Below are 18346 nucleotides of genomic sequence, written 5' to 3'. Positions count from 1 at the left end.
ATTTCTAGAAATTTATTATAAAGAATTGAACAGACTTGTATGCAAAGATGGATGTTTTGTCCTCTACAAATTTTGTAAATTAATATTTTCTAATGTATGATTGGCATTTTGATTTCTTCAACCCAAGGTTGTTTAGGAGAATGTATTTTATCATGGGCTTTATAGTTTGTTTCTTTGTTTAAATTTATTCAAATAAAATTCTGAAGACTTTCAAACTTCAATCTCAGATAAGTGAGGTGAAGTTTGAAAGTCTTCAGAATAGTCTAGATATATGATCTATTTTTGTAAATTTTCCATAAATATCTTTTTACATGTATATTCTATTTGTTGATTCAGCATATATTTATTAGACCAAACTTTAACTATAGTTCATCTGTGAAAGAGAATTTCAATGCTTAATTCTTTAGTGCATAAAAGTTAATTTTCTACTAGTTTCATTAGGGATTATAATTTGATTTGCCCAATGCTGAGAAATTTGCCTGATGTTAAGTGGTTAGAATCTCTTTGTATTAAGTGGTCAGTAAATATTGATAATCTGGCTACCATACTTACAGAATTGATGTTATACCTTTATTATTAGAGTGAAAAGCACTGAGAAATTTGCCTGATGTTAATATTTATAACGCATGCTTGCTTTTTTTTTTTAGTATTGGTATTTTCCTTGTGTATTTATTACTTTCCTTTTAACCTGTATTCAGTGCTTCTCTTATAAACAGTATTTGGTTTATTTGTTTTTATATTCTTTGTCCTTGATAGTTATATTTTTGATAACTACATACTTAATTTCACTTACTACTTTATTTATACTTTTATTTGGGAATTTTCTTACTACTTTTTTCCCATCCACCCCTTAAATCTTACCATTCTCAAATGTTCTTTATTTAAGCATTTGTAAATAGAGTAATTTGGAAGTTAACACATTTTATTTTCATTTTAGTATACTATCCTCTAAGATAAATAAGCCAGATGGATAAATAAATGAACCTATATTTCTCTACTAACATTAAAAATTAAACAGGGGTACCTGGCTGTCTCAGTTAGTAGAGCGTGTGACTCTTGATCTCAGGGTTATGAGTTTGAGCCCCACATTGTGTGTAGAGAGTACTTAAAAATAAAGTCTTTAAAAAATAAATAAATGAATAAAACAGTATGTTGACTTTCCTTATGTAAGATGAGAGATTCAATATTATATTCTCTTTATTCAGACCTCTCTGTCTAGCCCTTCCTGGCTATTATGTTTATTTCAATAATATTTTGGATTTTTAGTAATATATGCAGACATTTATATTATGATTGTGATTGATGCCAGCAACCATTATACAGTACTTTTTTTTTTTAAGATTTTTATTTATTTATTTGACAGACAGAGATCACAAGTAGGCAGAGAGGCAGGCAGAGAGAGAGGAGGAAGCAGGCTCCCTGCGGAGCAGAGAGCTTGATGTGGGGCTCGATCCCAGGACCCTGGGATCATGACCTGAGCCGAAGGCAGAGGCTTTAACCCACTGAGCCTGGGTGCGTTGTACTGTACCCCTATACAGTACTTTTTAAAAATGCCATGTGTTACCTATCTTTGAGTTCTTTATTTGGCTAGCTGACGTACTTCAGGAAGGATACATTAATTACCTTCCTCTACCACCACTGGTGACTTTTTACCTATCTTTCAAAATTTTATTTTATTGACACGTACTCTGGGAAACATTTCATGCCCACTTAAGCTTGATCATTCCAGCCCCTGTGCTACTGTTGTACTATTTACAAATATAGGCATTTTCTTACAGCATGAATGTTTATAACTGCAGTAGGATATAATTTGATCTTTAAGTTGGAGGATGTGGTTTGTTCTTCATAGATGGCTTTTGCTTAAAACTAAATCTCAGCTAGACACTAGTACCATAAGTAGGAATTTTAAAAAACCACATATTTTCATAGCTGTTTTGGGCAGTGTTGTAAATTGTAATCAAAAGATCACAGCAGTGGGGAAGAAAACGGTTATAACAATATGTCAGAAGTTTTATTGTGGTACTGAAAGGAAAAGAAAGCATTATTTTTGATATATATAATGAAAATATTGAGTAATAATTAGAGTTTATAGCTAAACCCTTGTCTTAGTCTGTTTGGACTGCTACAATAAAATACCATAGATAGGTACCTTATGAGGGCCCTCTTCTGGGTCACAGACCTCTTGTTGTATTCCTCACTTGGTGGAATGGGGAAAGGGATCTCTTTGGGGCCGGCCCCCTGTAGAAGGGCATTAATATTATTCATGAAGGCTCTGTCCTCATGACCTAATCCTCTCCCAAAAGTTCCACCTCCTAATACCATCACACTGGGAATTAAGATTTCAACATATGAATTTTGGGGGGACACAAGCATTTCAACAAGTAACCCTTATTGCCTAATCATACACATACACCTTATTTTCTAAAATTCAATTGCATGGAGCACTGGGTGTGGTGCATAAACAATGAATTTTGGAACACTGGAAAATAAAATAAAATAATAAAACTAAATGAAATTTTTGTAGGAGGAATAGCTTTCTAGCCTAAAATCCTCTGACCCTAATCAGAGAAGTTGTTTTAATGCAACTTGTGATGATCCAAGATTTCTTTGAAATTTTACTATTTTTGTGTTGTTATTTATGTATGTATTTCTTTTCCCCATTTTCTGAAATTGTTCAAGGTAGAGACTACGTTCTAGTAATTTTTCAACTCTAGCTTCTGGCACATTGTCTAGAACATATTGAGAATTTAAGATGTGTTAACTGAAAGGCCATAAATCAATGAAGGGACTTCCATTTCCTATTTAAGCTTGCTTATTATATTGTTCCATTTATTTGACCTTTACTCATGTACCACCTTATTCAGGGTTGGAGTGGTCCCATTTTATGGAAGGCATGTGATCTGGAGGAGACATAATTCAAACCTTAAATAATTCAAGACTAGTTTTCTAAAAGTAATGAATGCAAAATGTGTGTTGAGGGAGTAAGGGTAGATGGAAACAGTGGTGATTAGATGCATGTTCTTAAGTTAATCCACAGTCATTGTAGCATATTTTTCCTTTGATGTTACTTTTTTTTTTCTCTATTATATTTGCAGAGTATAGTCACTTAAATTAATAGCACCATGTTATGGCAGTTGTTTGGCATCCTTAGTTGCATTTTTTAGCACATGTAAATTCCATTTCAAACTTATTATCTTTCAGAAATTTTTTTTTTAGCACCAGCACTACCACTCTAAAAATGTTTTGGTAAAGTAGTTTTAAGATCGTTGAAAAGATATTAAAATTTAACAACAGTAATGTTAAAGCAATAGGTTAGGACTAAACAAAAAGTGCATTTTATAAACATGGTACAAATAAAGTATGGTGGGTATTTTTATTTATTGGTTAAAGTGGCAGTGGGGTTTTTTTCCCCCCGCTAAGAAATCTTTTTTTTTTTTTTTTTAAGATTTTATTTATTTATTTGACACAGAGAGAGATCATAATAGGCAGAGAAGCAGGCAGAGAGACAGGGGGAAGCAGGCTCCCCGCCGAGCAGAGAGCCCAACTCGGGCCATAGTCCCAGGACCCCAAGGTCACAACCCGAGCCGAAGGCAGAGGCCCAATCCACTGAGCCACCCAGGCACCCTAAAGTGGCAGTAGTTTAAACACAGCTTATATTAGCTCTTCCTTGCAGGTTTGAAATTGCTGATAGAATGTTTATGGAGGAAGGAATCACTATTTTATATTTCATCTCTATTAATTATATCTATATATTGTAATATAAATGCATAAAATGCAATCACATATCAATAAAAATTATATGGGTATATTATTTCCCAACTAAGCTGCAAACTTCTTGAGGGAACAGAGTATCACAATTATTTTGTGATACTTTAGATTGATATCTAGAGGCTCATCATTTAGTCAGTGATTTCTTATGGAATATTGCTGTGAGATCAATAGTAATTAACAAATATTCTGAAATTAGTCTTTGCTATAAGGTAAATAAAAATTCGTGATATCTATACTTGGATTGATCAAAAATCTCTACTCTGTTCTGTCTGAGACAAAATTCACTGCTAACTGAAAACATGTTTTAGAACAGAAACCTTTTATTGATACTGTTATGTACAAGTGTGTTCTACTAAGAGGTGCAGCACCAGTAAATGGGCAAGGAAGTTTTGAATTACAATTAGAAGAATCAGTGAAATGTAGTGGGAATAATAGACCTTGGAGATGGAGAAACAAAGCCTATTAATGGGATAGTTTATTATAGGCAGTATTAGAAAACATGTATGGCTTTAAAACAATCAGTGCCTCTGTCTAGAGATATGGCAACTTCGGAATTCATGAACCGCTATATGGCAGTATGACCATCTTTAGGATTTCTGTTGAATTTCTGCACACATAACAAGAAGAGAAAAAAGATTCCTCCATAAATAACAATGTCCTGTTGAATACAGCTCAGAAAGTCACGTTCAACTGAAGCAGTTTATAGCAGAGCATTATTGGAGAAACTCAGACATTATGAAATACCGGAAAGATACCAGTATACTTAAAGCTGTAGCAAAGATAACCAAGGGTTTTACTTAGGTTCAACCAGATATTCAGACTAAGCATTAGATACACCTAGAGAAAGATATTGGAAACACAGAAACACAACAGCATGCAAGCAGAGCATTCTGTTTTCACTCGAGTCCTCAAATCATCCCAGGTCCCATTTTTTTTTTACCTCTGTCTCCACATGACAGCTTAGGTACAAGGAGACAAGTCCACATAGTTAGAAGCAGGTATTGCCTTGGTTTAGACTCCATGCTGCATAAGAGCTGGTATCTTTTGAAACATTTAATAGGTATAGTTTCCAGGATTTCTATAATCGAAATGCGTAGTTAAAAGAGTCCACAATCACAGAAGCCCAAAACTGTGACCTTTCATCGGATATATAGTTCATTCATTGTCTTCCCATCCAGATGCAGTTTATAAATTAAAATCATTTTTACCATAAGCACTATTGTCTGGTGTTCATTACTCCATTTCCTATAGTTTGTAAAGTTAATTTGGGAGGAGGAAGTGTGACATATTGGCTAATTTCAGAGAATATAATCTTAAGCATAGATGGTAGTAGAGGAGATTACCAGTTCATATTTGAAGAGCCAAGGTTGATTATGGGATGCCTTAGCCCTCTAACATTACATGTCCTACTCATTAGGACTATGATTGGGGAAAAAATAGGTCTTTCTCCTTTGAGTAGAAGGTCTCTCAGAATGAACTTGGGACTCTGGTCAGAGAATAATACATCCATTAATTTGCTTCTGGTTTATATCTCACCATTTACTCTCCAGTAACTAGGATATTAATGAGCAAAATCATAGGCTTGCTGTGGGCTCTATAAAATAGTAGAATAAAAATGACCATCTATTTTGCAGTTCTTTATAAAGGATAAGAATTTCTGGAATACTGCTCCTATTATTAGGTATTGAGGTTTGAAAACAGGGTAAAATCAGAGAGCTGGGGGCATTTATGATCCCTTGAGCTAAAAAGTTGATAAGGTATCACAACTACCACCTTTTTAAAGGAATTTGAGACGGTAGGAAGAGAGACCAAAGATGGTAAGAATATCTCCTCCTTGTGTTCAGGACTCAAATATGTCGACTCAGAGACCAGAAGTGGCAGGAGATACAGATTACAACTTCAGCCTCCTTTCTATGTCACTGTTAAACCCTAATTAATTTTGTTTTGTTTGTACTAATGACAACTGAACATTCTCTAAGGCTCCCTGCCTCCCTAGGAAACTCCAGGAGAATTCTGGTGACACTGAGAGCCTATCTGACAAGGCCAGAATGGAAGTAAGAGCTCTGAAGAAAAAGTTGAAAGTGCTCCAGTATTTAGGGGAGGAGCCAGAAAACAATGAATATTCTAAGTACTGATAATGCATTCTCTGAGGATTTGTCCTGGGAATGCGAGGTTGGTTTAACCACGGTAACAGAATAAAGGAGAAAAACCATGTTATCTCCTCAATAGATACGTAAAGAAGTGTTTGACAAAATTGAGTACCAAGTTTCTCAGCAAGATTTCAATGTAAGGGAATTTCTTCATTTTGATAAAAGAACATTAATGAAAAGCTATAGCTAATATCATATATTATGGTAAAATACTGAATACTTCTCTCCTAAGACTGGGAATGAGGCAAAGATGTTTGCTTTCACCACTTGTGTTTAACATGATACTGGATATCCTAGCAATGTCATAGGATACAAGATTAATATAGAAAAATCTGTATTTTTGTATATGAACAATAAACATTTGGGAAATGAAATTAGCAAAATAATTCCATTTACAGTTGAGGCTAAAAAGTCTGTAAATAGTTAGAAATAAATTTAACAAAAGATGTAGAAAAACCTCCACATTGAAAACTGTAACACAATATTGAAGGTAATTACAGAAGACCTTAATAAATAGAGAAATATTCTACACTTATAGATGAGAAGACTCAATATAGTTAAGATTTCAGTCCTCCCCAAGTCATTCTATAGATTCAACCCAGTGCCAATCATAATCCTAGCTGGCTTAAAAAACAAACCAAACAAACAAAACAAATTGAAAAGCTGACTCTGAAATGTATTTGGAAATGCAAAAGACTTGAATAACAATACAGTTTTGAAAAAGAACAGCATCATAATATTAATACTGCTTGACAGCAAGATTTACTATGAAGGTATAGTAATCAATATGGTATGGTCTTGGCATAGAACAGTGGAATGAAGCAGAAAGTTCTGAAATAGATTCAAAACTTATTTGTCCAATTTTCAGCAAAGGTGCAGCATAATTCAGTGTGGAAAGGAAAGTCTTTTCAATAGATTATTTTGAAGTACCCAGATGTCTGTGTGGAAAAGATGAGTCTCAATTCCTACCTTCCATGATATACAAACATTAATTCAAGGTTGATCATAGACCTAAATGCAAAGGCTAGAACAATAAAGCTTCTGGGGAGGGGAAAAAAAAAACAAAAAGAACAGTGTCTTTATGACCTGAGGGCAGACAGAGGGTTCATACATAAGACATAGGTGAGTAAACATGAAAGAAAATTTTGATAAATTAACTTTCGTCAAAATTAAAAACTCATGCTCATCAAAAGAGATAATTGAGAAAATGTTAGGTAAGTCATAGGCCAGAAGAAAATATTCACCAAGTAGATATCGGACAAGTCTTACATTCAGAATAGATTTTTTTTAAATGTTAGACATCTCAGTAGTAAAATCACAACCCCATTTTTAAAAATGTTTTTTTAAAAGATTTTATTTTAGGTAACCTTGACACTCAACATGGGGCTAGACTTTACAACCCCAAGATTTAGAGTTGCATGCCCTACTGACTGAGCAAAACAGGTGCTCCTGTTTTTTAAGAAAATGGGCAAAAAATTGTATATGTGGTCCCCAAAGAAAGCTGTATCACTGGCCAATAATCCCATGAAAATGTTCTCAGCATGACTTTGTGAAGCAGGTTAAAATCACAATGAGATTATAATTCTAACCCAGTAGAATGGTTATAATTTAAGGACTAGCAATACTAAATATTGGCAAGGATGTGCACTAACTGGAACTTTCATCCATTTTTGGTAAAGTATGTAGCTAATGGTATGATCACTTGAAAATTTCTTGTAACACTAAACATATGTTACCTCTGACCCAGCAGTTCCACACCTTGATGTTTATCCAAAAAAAAAATGAAAACACCTGGCCACAAAAAAGATTTGTACAAAAATGTTCATAGCATTTTTATTCATAGTAGCACTGAACTAGAAACAGCTCAGGTATACATCAATAGGGCAGTGGCTAAATGAACTGTAGTATAGTTGACCCTTGAACAAGGTAGGGGTGAGGGGTGTCAACTCCCTGGATAGTTGAAAATCCATTATAACTTTTTAACTCCCCATAAACTCAACTACTAATAGCCTACTATTAACCAAAAGCCTTATTGATAATGTAAACAATCGATTAACCCTTGTTTTATATGTATTATATACTGTATTCTTAGAATAAAGTAAGCTAGAAAAAAGAAAATGTTATGAAGAAAGTCATGAGGAACATACATTTATTTATAGGACTGTACTGTATGAATCAAAAAAAATCTAGTATCAGTGGACCTGCACAGTTCAAACTCATGTTCAAGGGTCAGCTGTATATTCATGAACGGAATGCCTTTCAATAAAAATGAACAGTTATGTTCAACATCATGGATGTATTTCAAAACCATTATGCCGAATATAATAAGTCCATTTGTGTGAAGTTCTGGAAGAAGCAAAAACCAATCCTGTGTGATGGTGTTAGCCTGTGGGTTTGGGGATTGATTGAAAAGAGGCATGAGAAACTCAAGGGGGTGATGCAAATGTTCTGGATCTTGGGTTACATGGGTGTATACATTTATCAAAATTTTTTGAATTACATACTTTAAAGTTTGTGCCTTTCATGTATGTGCATTTGTAAAATACTGGTAGGTAACGTAAAAATTTTGTAAGTAAGTATGTTAGATTAGTAAGAAAATAAATTCTTTTCAACTTGCTGATTTATTGATTAGTGTGATAGCTAGTCTCCAAAGATTGTCTCCAGTGAACCATTCTTCCTATGATTCATGTCCTTTGGTAGTCTTCTCTCTTACATCTGGGCTAGCCCTAAAGTGACACTTTGTAACTTAAAAAGCTAAGTCATAAAGTGCCTCATATCATCTGCCTGGCCCTCTTATAAAGAATGCTTGGGGGAAAGCCAGCTGCCATGTAAAAAAGTCCAGCTATCCTGAAATGCTATGCTGAGAGGAACTACAAATTAGCTATGTGGACAGGACACTTTGGGAGAGAGATATGCATGGCCAGCATCCACTTGTTCCTGCTTTCTCAACTGAAATACCAAACATGCAAGTATAGAACCTATTTTGGATATCAAGTCCAGTTTAAACTTTTAAATGACTTAGCCCCAGGGATAGTAACTTGTTTTAAGCCACCAAATTTTGGTGTGATGGCTTAAACTCTAACACTTAGATAGGTAAGTGAAATATAGCTAGATACATGTATGGATACATAGATAGACATATAGATAAACATATATAATTTAAAAATACAGGTATTTCTGACTCTACAAATATGATGCCAATTATTATGACTCATTCAGTTCATTCACTCCTTCATTCATTCACATGTGTTAAGTTCCAGCCATGCTAAAAACTGCTGTTTCACAGATGAAAGACGAACATGAAATAGATACACAGCTATTTAATTCCATTTTTTGTGTAAGTGTGTGAGGGGAATGTCTCAGGTCATTAGGGTGAAAGTGCCCAGTAGTCAAACGAATCTGCATTTCTGTGTTAGGTTAAGCCAGGAGAGTACATGAATTTTTCCAGAAAGAGCAAATTTAGGGAGAAAAAAAAAAATAAGACCTATGATGGAGTTCTAGGGAATAGATAATATTTAAGATAATATTTAAGAAGTAGAGGGAAGAATAGTTACTATTAAATGAGACCAAGACAGAACTATCAAAGAGATAGGAGAAAACCAGGTGGTACTATTGTCCTGGAAGGAATTTCAAGGAAGGAAGGGCTAATCACATTTATTCATACAGAGTTCAAGTATGATAAGAGCTGACAGGTATCTAGTGTACTTGCCATCTAGACTATACAGTGGTGACCTGAGAGCAGTTTTGGAAAAGGGGATGGGTAAAGGTGGAAATAAAAAAGGTGCAATGAGTTGAAGAACGAATGGTAGGTGAGAAATTGTGGACTACTGTTCTAAAGTTGTTTTCTTACGAGGATTAAGAGAGTCTGACTAAACTAGAAAAGGCTGATGATGGTTGAGGGGCGTATCTAAAAAATTGGGAGGAACTTGATCATATTACTACGCTACTAAGGCTTACTAATTAAGAGGGAGGTGTTGGAGGTCCTAGGGACAGACTTCTCAATGTTATCTTTTCTGCTTTAAGTAGCTCCTCCTTTCTCCATTGTGATGCACCATGGGATTAAAAATCATATTATTAAACCCATTAGTTATATCCATAAATCAAACATTTATGGACCTGAGCCTGTGAGAAAAATGATATTTTTTGAACCATGATTCTGCCAGGAAGCTGAAAGGTTACCCTCTTAGACCATCTTAAAATGAGATAGAACTGTACTGAATATTATTATGCTTTAGAGAGAACAATGAGGATGCTACAAGATTTGCAGGTAAGTTCTATCTCTAGGCAGTTTATTTTTTCTTCTTTTAACTCAGCTACGGTCTTTTTCAAAAGGAAGACATCACCTACTCTTAATGCCACCACCCCAACTACCTTTTTGGTTCAGTGTGATAATCTCTTGTGGTCAATTTCTATCTTCTTTTGCCTTCCTAACTAAAGGAGAGTCTCAAATTACTTGACCCTATTCTTCGATTGCCTGCCCCTAATTTAGTTTTCCTTCTTGTTTTCACCAATGTGAAGCAAGTCCAGAATGATACACTGTTGCTATGACTAAGTTTTACAGTACAAGTTTATTGCTCAATTTGAGTAGCACTGGGGTAGAAATTTATGCTGTTACATAGTATTCTTAGCATTCTTCAAATGTATAAATATTTGGTGAAACCAGACCATAATAAAAAGTAATACACTATTATATAAATATATTGGGCCAGGAAGGGTTTTAGTCAAGGTAATATACTACTGAGAAAGCTTCCTGCCTAAAACAATTCTGGGGATATATTTTTGTCATAAGTCTTTTAAATTTTTAACTTTTTTCCGATTATATATTTTAAAATACATTGGCTATGGGAAATTAAAAGGACAGAAAAGTGGTTTTTTTGTTTGTTTGTTTGTTTGTTTGTTTTGGAGAGGGAGGGGGGAAGCAGAAGAGGAAAAGAGAGAATCTAAAGCAGACTTCATGGCCAGTGCAGAGCCTGATGTGGGCTTAGTCTCACACCCTGAGATCATGACTTTAGCCCAAATCAAGAGTCAGACACTTAACCGACTGAGCCACCCAGGTGCCCTGAAAAGTGCTTTTTTAAAGGGAGAAATACATAACAAAATTATTTTGGGTTCCAGACCAATATCTGTATCTGCCAGTTGAATTATTTCCCTGGAAGTTTCACAGACACTTGTAGCTTGCTATGTTCTGAACTGAATAGCCCCCATCACAGTAATAGAATACTATCCACATAGTCATCCAAGATAGAGAGCTGGCACTTGTCCTAGATTCCTTTCCCTATCCTTCACATCAAATTAACTGCCAAATCTATATTCTTAATTTATTCTTTAATTAGCAAATATTTATTGATTGCCTCTTTTCTTGGAGTGGTGTTGCTGAACTACTCATCTTCTTCCTTCCTGTCCTGTTTTTTTTCCAAATGCCGCCACCATGTTGCTGCTGGAGTGATGTTTCTAAAATACACATTTTGATTTTTCAGTGGATTCCCATAGTTCTCAGAGTAAAGATCACATTCTTTGGCTTAACCACAATAATCTTAGAATAGGACATTTGCGAACCTCATCTCATTCTGTTTTCCACCTCTGACATCTTAAACCCCATACAACTTGCAGTTCTTCAGATGTGTCTTGTTCTCATTTATCTCCCTTTTGTCCTGTAGAATGCTCTTCATTTCTTCTTTAATAATAATAATAATAATAATAATAATGATGATGTCTAGGATTAGCTCAAATTTAGATAAGTTCAGAAGGCCTTCCTGACCTTAGAATGAGCTATCTGCCTCCTCTTTTCCAGTTTCACATGGCCTGTAATGCATATCTCAATCATAATATTTATCATACTTATCATATAATGTATAATGCTTCACTTACCTATCCCACAAAAATATAAAGTGATGAGGCAGGTATTACCAAAGATATATAACAAGTTTTTGATAAATATTTATTAAATAGGTAAATGAATTTCTTTGGAGATTGCCTCTTATTATGATTTGAATTAACATTTATTTGCATGCCAAAGAGAGAAAGTATTGGTATAGCTAAACAGAATTACCTTTCACTTTGTTAATATGAATGAAAGTCTAGAAGCGGAAGTTCTAGGAGGAATGGAAAGTTTAGCTGCTGTTGTTAATATTTCTTTTTTCATGCTTCCAAAGTTAAGAATCATTTGCAAATTTTAAATAATATGTAACTAGTATTAAATGAAAAAAGTCAGTCATGCACTGGTAACCACTTAACACTGATCCTCTATCCGTATTTCCTTAAAAATTACCAAGTTATAACTATCTGTGAGAGGTAAAGGATCTAGTTTATGGATGAGCTCTATCTTAATGAGGAGTTTACTAGGTTGAGTGAGAGTGGGGTTTAAAACCATTGGCAGAATAAAATGAAAAAAAAATTTTATAAAGTCTGACTATCCAACTCTTACTATTCAAAATCACTCAAAGAAGTCAACATATAACTCATGTTAAAAGAATTTACTCCTTACATTCTGTGGTTTATGTGACCATCTCAAGCAGTTTTATTCACGCAAAATGTATTTTTCATCAAGACAAAAATTGAATAAGTTTATCACATTTGTGTATATATTTAGCTCAAAGATCTGTAAAATAACACTAGTATTTCTGACCATCTAATGCTCCAATAGTCATTTACTAAGCCTGTTTCAATATTAATATGTATTTTTATACAATACAAATTCCCGGAGGACAGTGCCATGTATGTTTTTTTCATCTTTATGTCCCAAGGATAATACTTGGCACAGAGTGATAAATGTTTATTCAACAACAAATGAATGGATGAAGACAAACTTATTACAACTGTGTATTCTGTGATTTAGTTTAAATGAAATTTAGAATGTGTACTTAGATTCATAGTGTTAACACAATTTTTAAAGCTGAATTTACAACTCTTTTCTATTTTTAACTTTTTTTTCTTTCCCACTGAATAATCTCGACCTGTTTGATTTGTCCTAATGCCTAAGCTATTCCCAGGTTGTAACTTTGGAAACAGCAAGGATTAACTAGAATACTCCACTAGGCTTTTGTTATTTTTTTTTCCAGTTAATTTTCACTCAGTGAATGATAATTACACATATTGAGTTGTCCAAAATATATATGACTCATGATAAAAATTCTGCTTATGCACAAAATGAATTCTATCTTATTTTAATATTTTTCTATCTAACCTTTTGTTTCTTATTGGCTAAATTGTAAGATTTTCTAAAGCTAATACTCAAGAGTTCCCATAAAAGAACAATTGCTGTAGAAAATAGTAGCTGTTGCCTGCTCTTCTTATTATGTGCTGATTTTTTAAAATTCTAGAACATGAAACAAGTGTTTTTCTGTTCATGATTCATGTAGATAAACTCTTAAAACCTTAGCTTATGTTTATAATATGAAACAAATAATACTTTTTTTCTGTAGTTATCAACGGACATTTTTAATTGTTCTAACATGCATTTAAACCACTGTTTTATAAATACAACAGGAAGTTGCTAAAGCCAATGTCAGCCTCTTGAGTTATTATCTTTGTTTTGTGTTTATTAATAAGGATGTTATATTAATAATATAAATTTAACAAAATATTTTCTATTTTAAAATAAGAGTACAACGTCACTTTCCGTTAAATACATCTGCTATAGTCCATCAAAATAACATCCTCTGAATGTATTCTCCTGATTAACCAAACATCCCCTCTCTTTGTCTTTTTGAGTAACAGCATGCTTCTATGGCTCTTTAATTAAATGACCTTACCTTACATTTGTCTCGACTGGCTTCTGTTTACAGAAATTGTAAACCAATTGAATGCTCTGAGCAGCTTAGATGAAGATCAAGATGACTGCATAAAGCAAGCAAATATGCCTTCAGCTAAATCAGCCAGTTCCTCTGAAGGTCTAAGAGCTTCTTCCTTTCTTTCTGCTTCTGATTGCCTGTATTTACTGTGACCTGCTACCTCTTGACTTCTGTCTGTATTTATTAGCCGTCAGTTTTGTCTTTGTGCTTTTTCTTAAATGTTTTCTTTGGTAATTTGTAGCGTACCAACAGACAACAACAATACTTACCATCTTTAGCAAAGCCTTATAATAGTATCCTTGATAGGCAGTGATTTAGAAACATCTTTAAGATAATAATTGATTATATAACATGGCATATTTCTTCAGCTAGCTTATGTATTATAACCATACTGTCTTTAAAATATTTGTTTATATTAAACCCATTGAATTATTCATATTTAGAACTGAAAGATATTCTAAGAATCAGCACTTTATTGGATTAAATTAGGCTGATGAAAGTTTCTCTAGTTCATTATCTGATATAATTTTCAAATTAATATGCATATATTTGTTTTGTTTTATTTGAAAATGTTGGTATGCTACAAAATACATGAATGGCATTCTGCCAGAGGTAAAATGCTATGTCTTATTATTTGCAGGTATTGTTAGTGTGAAGTTTTACAATTTGAAATATTTTTTGAATGATCAGGAATTATACTTAACTACAGTCATAGTGAACTAACACATAACGTTTACTTTCAGAGCTTATCAACAAACTGAACTTTTTGGATGAGGCAGAAAAGGACTTGGCCACTGTGACTTTAAATCCATTTGGTGATCCTGATGTAGCAGAATTAAACCCATTTGGAGATCCTGACTCAGAAGGTAACGAGTTTTTTTCTGTACTTTTAAAAGTCTTTATAAAACCAAATTCAGTCTTGTATTGAATCTTGAATTCAATCAAGTATAATCTTGAATTGTAATGTAGGAAGAGTTTTTTTTTTTAAGATTCAAAATAATTTTTGTTTATGATGATATTGTATTCAATGCAGTTGATTAACAAATCTGTGTAGCTTCCATTGAATAAAGAAAAAAGAAACCTTTACATAAACATTTACATGGGGTTTATTTTTTTTCATTCCAGTATAATTAACATGCAGTGTTACATTGGTTTCAGGTGTACCAAACAGTGATTCAGCAATTCTATTCATTACTCAGTGCTCATCACGATAAGTGTAATCTGAATCCTCAGCACCTATTTCACCTTTCCTCTCTACCCACCTTCTAAATGGGGGTTATTTTTAAATACTCTAACAGTTTGGTCAAGTTAGATGGTAAAGCTCTAATGTTAGAGATGACAGTGTTTCAATTAGCTGGCATATAGTAAAGTCTCATTAGATTGGTCTGTCAAGTAAGGCCAAGTTGTAACATGCTAATATTGGGGTTGTGGGATGGCTTCTCCCTCTCTCAGTGCCTATGCCCTTTCCTGCAGAGTCCAGTGAACTCCCCCACCCCCACTCCATGTCTTGGGCTGAGAATTATAGTAAGTAGTTAAGAGTAAGTTGTGCATGTAAATAGCATGGAGCAAAAAGAAGATTGAACACTCCTGCAATCATATATACAACATACTTGTGTGGAATACATCCACAGAATTTTTTTTTTCCTGAGTCATTTTTCTTTTCAAGTAGTTTTGAACTCTTAAAGCCTAGATAAGAACTGTTGAAGAAGTGAGACCTCTGTTTAATTAAACTTTTTTCAAAGTAAATGCAAGAATGATTAACCAGTGTGTACATCTTTTAGACTGCTCTTATGAAATCCTCATGAGCTTTGAAGAATTTTGTTACTACCTGTCATGGTAAAAATGAGGTTTTAGCTTCAAGATTTACTCTTCTTGGAGCAATATCATTTTGTACTCCATTTCTCCTTCTCATCCTTTACTTTCTCCCTTCTTACCAGATTCTAAATTCATAAATTTAATTTATTGAGATATTTTTGTTGTTGTGAGCGGTATATATTAAGAATGAATTTTAAATGTCAATGGTTGTAATAAATCTTAGAAGTAATCTACTTCAGCTGCCTCTTTTCATAGATTAGGAAGTGGAGGCCCAGAGGAATTTGCTGATTTGAGCAAAAACTTTAGGTAAATGGAAGTGGAGTTGGAGCTAAGATTCCGAATTACTGTCTTTTGACCATATGGCTTCTTCTCAATTGTATACTACATCCATCTGAGTTTTCTAAATATTACCAAAATATTCTGAGATATCAGTATTTGAGCTTTCCATTTCAAAGTGAAATAAAAATAGTTTTAAAAATATATATATGGCTCTGTTTTCTGAGGTATAGAAAGGAGTAGCAGGTAAGACGTAATACAGCATTTCTATTTAGGCGAGTTTAGTCAACCTGATTCAGAATCTTTAACCATGCTTATAGAGCTAAAAAAAAAAAAAAAAAAGTGACAACCAATATTTTCTTTAAATATACTCTTCTTCTTCTTTTTTTTTTTTTTTTTAAAGATTTTATTTATTTACTTGACAGAGAGAAATCACAAGTAGACAGAGAGGCAGGCAGAGAGAGAGAGAGAAGGAAGCAGGCTCTCTGCCGAGCAGAGAGCCCGATGCGGGACTCGATCCCAGGACCCTGAGATCATGACCTGAGCCGAAGGCAGTGGCTTAACCCACTGAGCCACCCAGGCGCCCCTAAATATACTCTTCTTATAGTCTTTGGTCTAAGTATTTTCTAATAGAAGAATGCTTGTTTTTTAGAAATAGTTTTTTAATTTTTATTGATGAAAATCTGCATCCTCAAGTAACAAAAGCATTGGAGGAAAAAATAATTTGTTGAGTGTTTAGGTGGTTCTTTTATTTGCTTTTATAGCTTCAATTCTTCTCTTACATTCATGACATTCTGTGCTTCAGTGACCCTTTTAGAAAGTTGTTAAATGTGTTTGTTAGCTTTTATATAAAATAATCTCATTTTAAACCCTCCTTTGTTGCCATTTCTGTCATCTTCAAGCTGTGCTCTATAGTTTGAATACTATCTTGCTTTTGGTTTTGTAACTGATGAATCTGCTTGGGTCAATTTTTGCAATCCTTTTCCTGAAAGTAAAAAATAAAAATCATTTTCGCTGACCAGTTTTGTCGGTTTCTCAAGCATTTGAGACTTGATATTTCTTAATAAAAATTGAATAGGCAAAAATTTTCCAGCCTCTTTTCCCCTATAAAGAAAAGAAAATGCCTTGTTTACATTACTATAAAGAATCTAATGAAGTGTTAAGTTTGAATATTATCCTGGTGTTAAAAAAGTTAGTTACTGTGTCTCTTCTCTAGAGTAGTCTAGATTTAAATTTAAATTTAAAATTTAAGATTTATTTAAATTCATTTCAGTATTTATTATGATTTTATGAATTCTCTTTCACACTTTTTAATTGCTTTTCCAAGGTGTATAGAATTTCAGTTCAGAGGTTTTTCTCCAATATAAAGACAAAATAAGTTTTCTGGGCTAATGTCTACAGTGTAAGTAAAAGGAGCTTGACTTTAAAATATAAAAGTCATAAATATGTCAGTCATGAAATTTGTATAATAATTGGATTAAATTTTTTGAAGTCACTTATGAAATAGTTATTTTTCTTGAGAATTTCAGTAATCAGTTTTTTGCCTTCTAGAGTATTTTGTCAGAATTGCATGGCATAAACTTTTAAACTACCCTTTGATTGTTAGCTTTCTTAAACTTCTTTAGTCTGGGAAAACATTGTTTTTATCAGCAGAATCTGTGACCAAATATTGGACAGTTTTATTATAAATTCTAGTTTTGTTTTAAAGCATTAAGACACATTAAAAAAATAAAATATTAAGACACATAAGAAAAAGACTGGTACTAGGCACTTCATAAGTATTGTTGGAGAACATGATGCTATTGTAGTTCTTTTTGTGCTGGGAGTCAGAATTTTATTTTTAAGGGTACCTTGGTTTTCAAAATGAAATTTAAAATAATAAAATTTAGAAAAATTTGGTGTGACATATCTATCAGCTTATCAATATGACTTTAATGTAGCGCTTTCTACATGAGAATTCTTATGTTAGTCCTTTACATTACTAAATAGAGTACTTTTTGGATCAAAGTTATATTGAAAAAAATCAACCCATCTCATTAAAAGCTCTAAATTTTAAGGTCTTATAGCATACAGAAACCTACTCTTGGAAGGCTTTGCGAAATGAATTCAGTGATACGTGGGTATATATTTGATACAGTCCAGAGTGAATTTTTAGTTCCCTGAGTGGTCTCTGCTTCTGTAGCTACCAAAACCAACTTCAAAATTTAATCCACTTTATGTTCTTAAAAACACATGTATTTTATATCAGTTTAAGATGGCAAACTAGTATAGGCAAATAAAATAATAATAGAATTGTCCTCTAGGAAGGTTAAAATTTCAAATATTAGATACTGTAATGCTAATAATATTAAAGACTCCAAGGAGATTCCAAAGATGCCATTTTAGCGGCGCCTAGGTGACTAGGTTGGTTAAGTGTCTGACTCTTGATTTTGGCTCAGGTCATGATTTCAGGGTTGTGAGATCAAGCCCATGTTGGGCTCCATGCTGGGTGCAAAACCTGCTTAAGATTCTCTGTCTCAACTATCATATGATCTCCCTGATATG

General features: G+C 33.5%; 1 protein-coding gene and 1 long non-coding RNA gene across 21 annotated transcripts in view; one reads left to right on the top strand and one right to left on the bottom strand.

The window, feature by feature from the left end:
* The window catches only part of LOC309872503, an 857896-nt gene that overhangs the window by 128043 nt on the left and 711507 nt on the right, over nucleotides 1-18346 (bottom strand). The window lies entirely within an intron of this gene.
* Nucleotides 1-18346, top strand: part of EHBP1 (EH domain binding protein 1) — a 348209-nt gene that overhangs the window by 150933 nt on the left and 178930 nt on the right. For 15 of the 20 annotated variants that reach the window (XM_082746615.1, XM_082746623.1, XM_082746631.1 and 12 more), the window contains one exon: nucleotides 14455-14577. In XM_082746615.1, coding sequence (XP_082602741.1) covers nucleotides 14455-14577 — 123 coding nt within the window. Of the gene's footprint in view, nucleotides 1-13705; nucleotides 13811-14454; nucleotides 14578-18346 lie in introns of all 20 variants that reach the window. The other 5 variants (XM_082746626.1, XM_082746627.1, XM_082746613.1 and 2 more) reach the window with 1 other exon arrangement.

The sequence above is a fragment of the Mustela nivalis genome (genome assembly GCF_964662115.1).
Source record: "Mustela nivalis genome assembly, chromosome: 8".
NCBI lineage: Eukaryota > Metazoa > Chordata > Mammalia > Carnivora > Mustelidae > Mustela > Mustela nivalis.
Note: the sequence above shows the minus strand (reverse complement) of the source record. Positions and strands in the feature narration are given on the sequence as shown.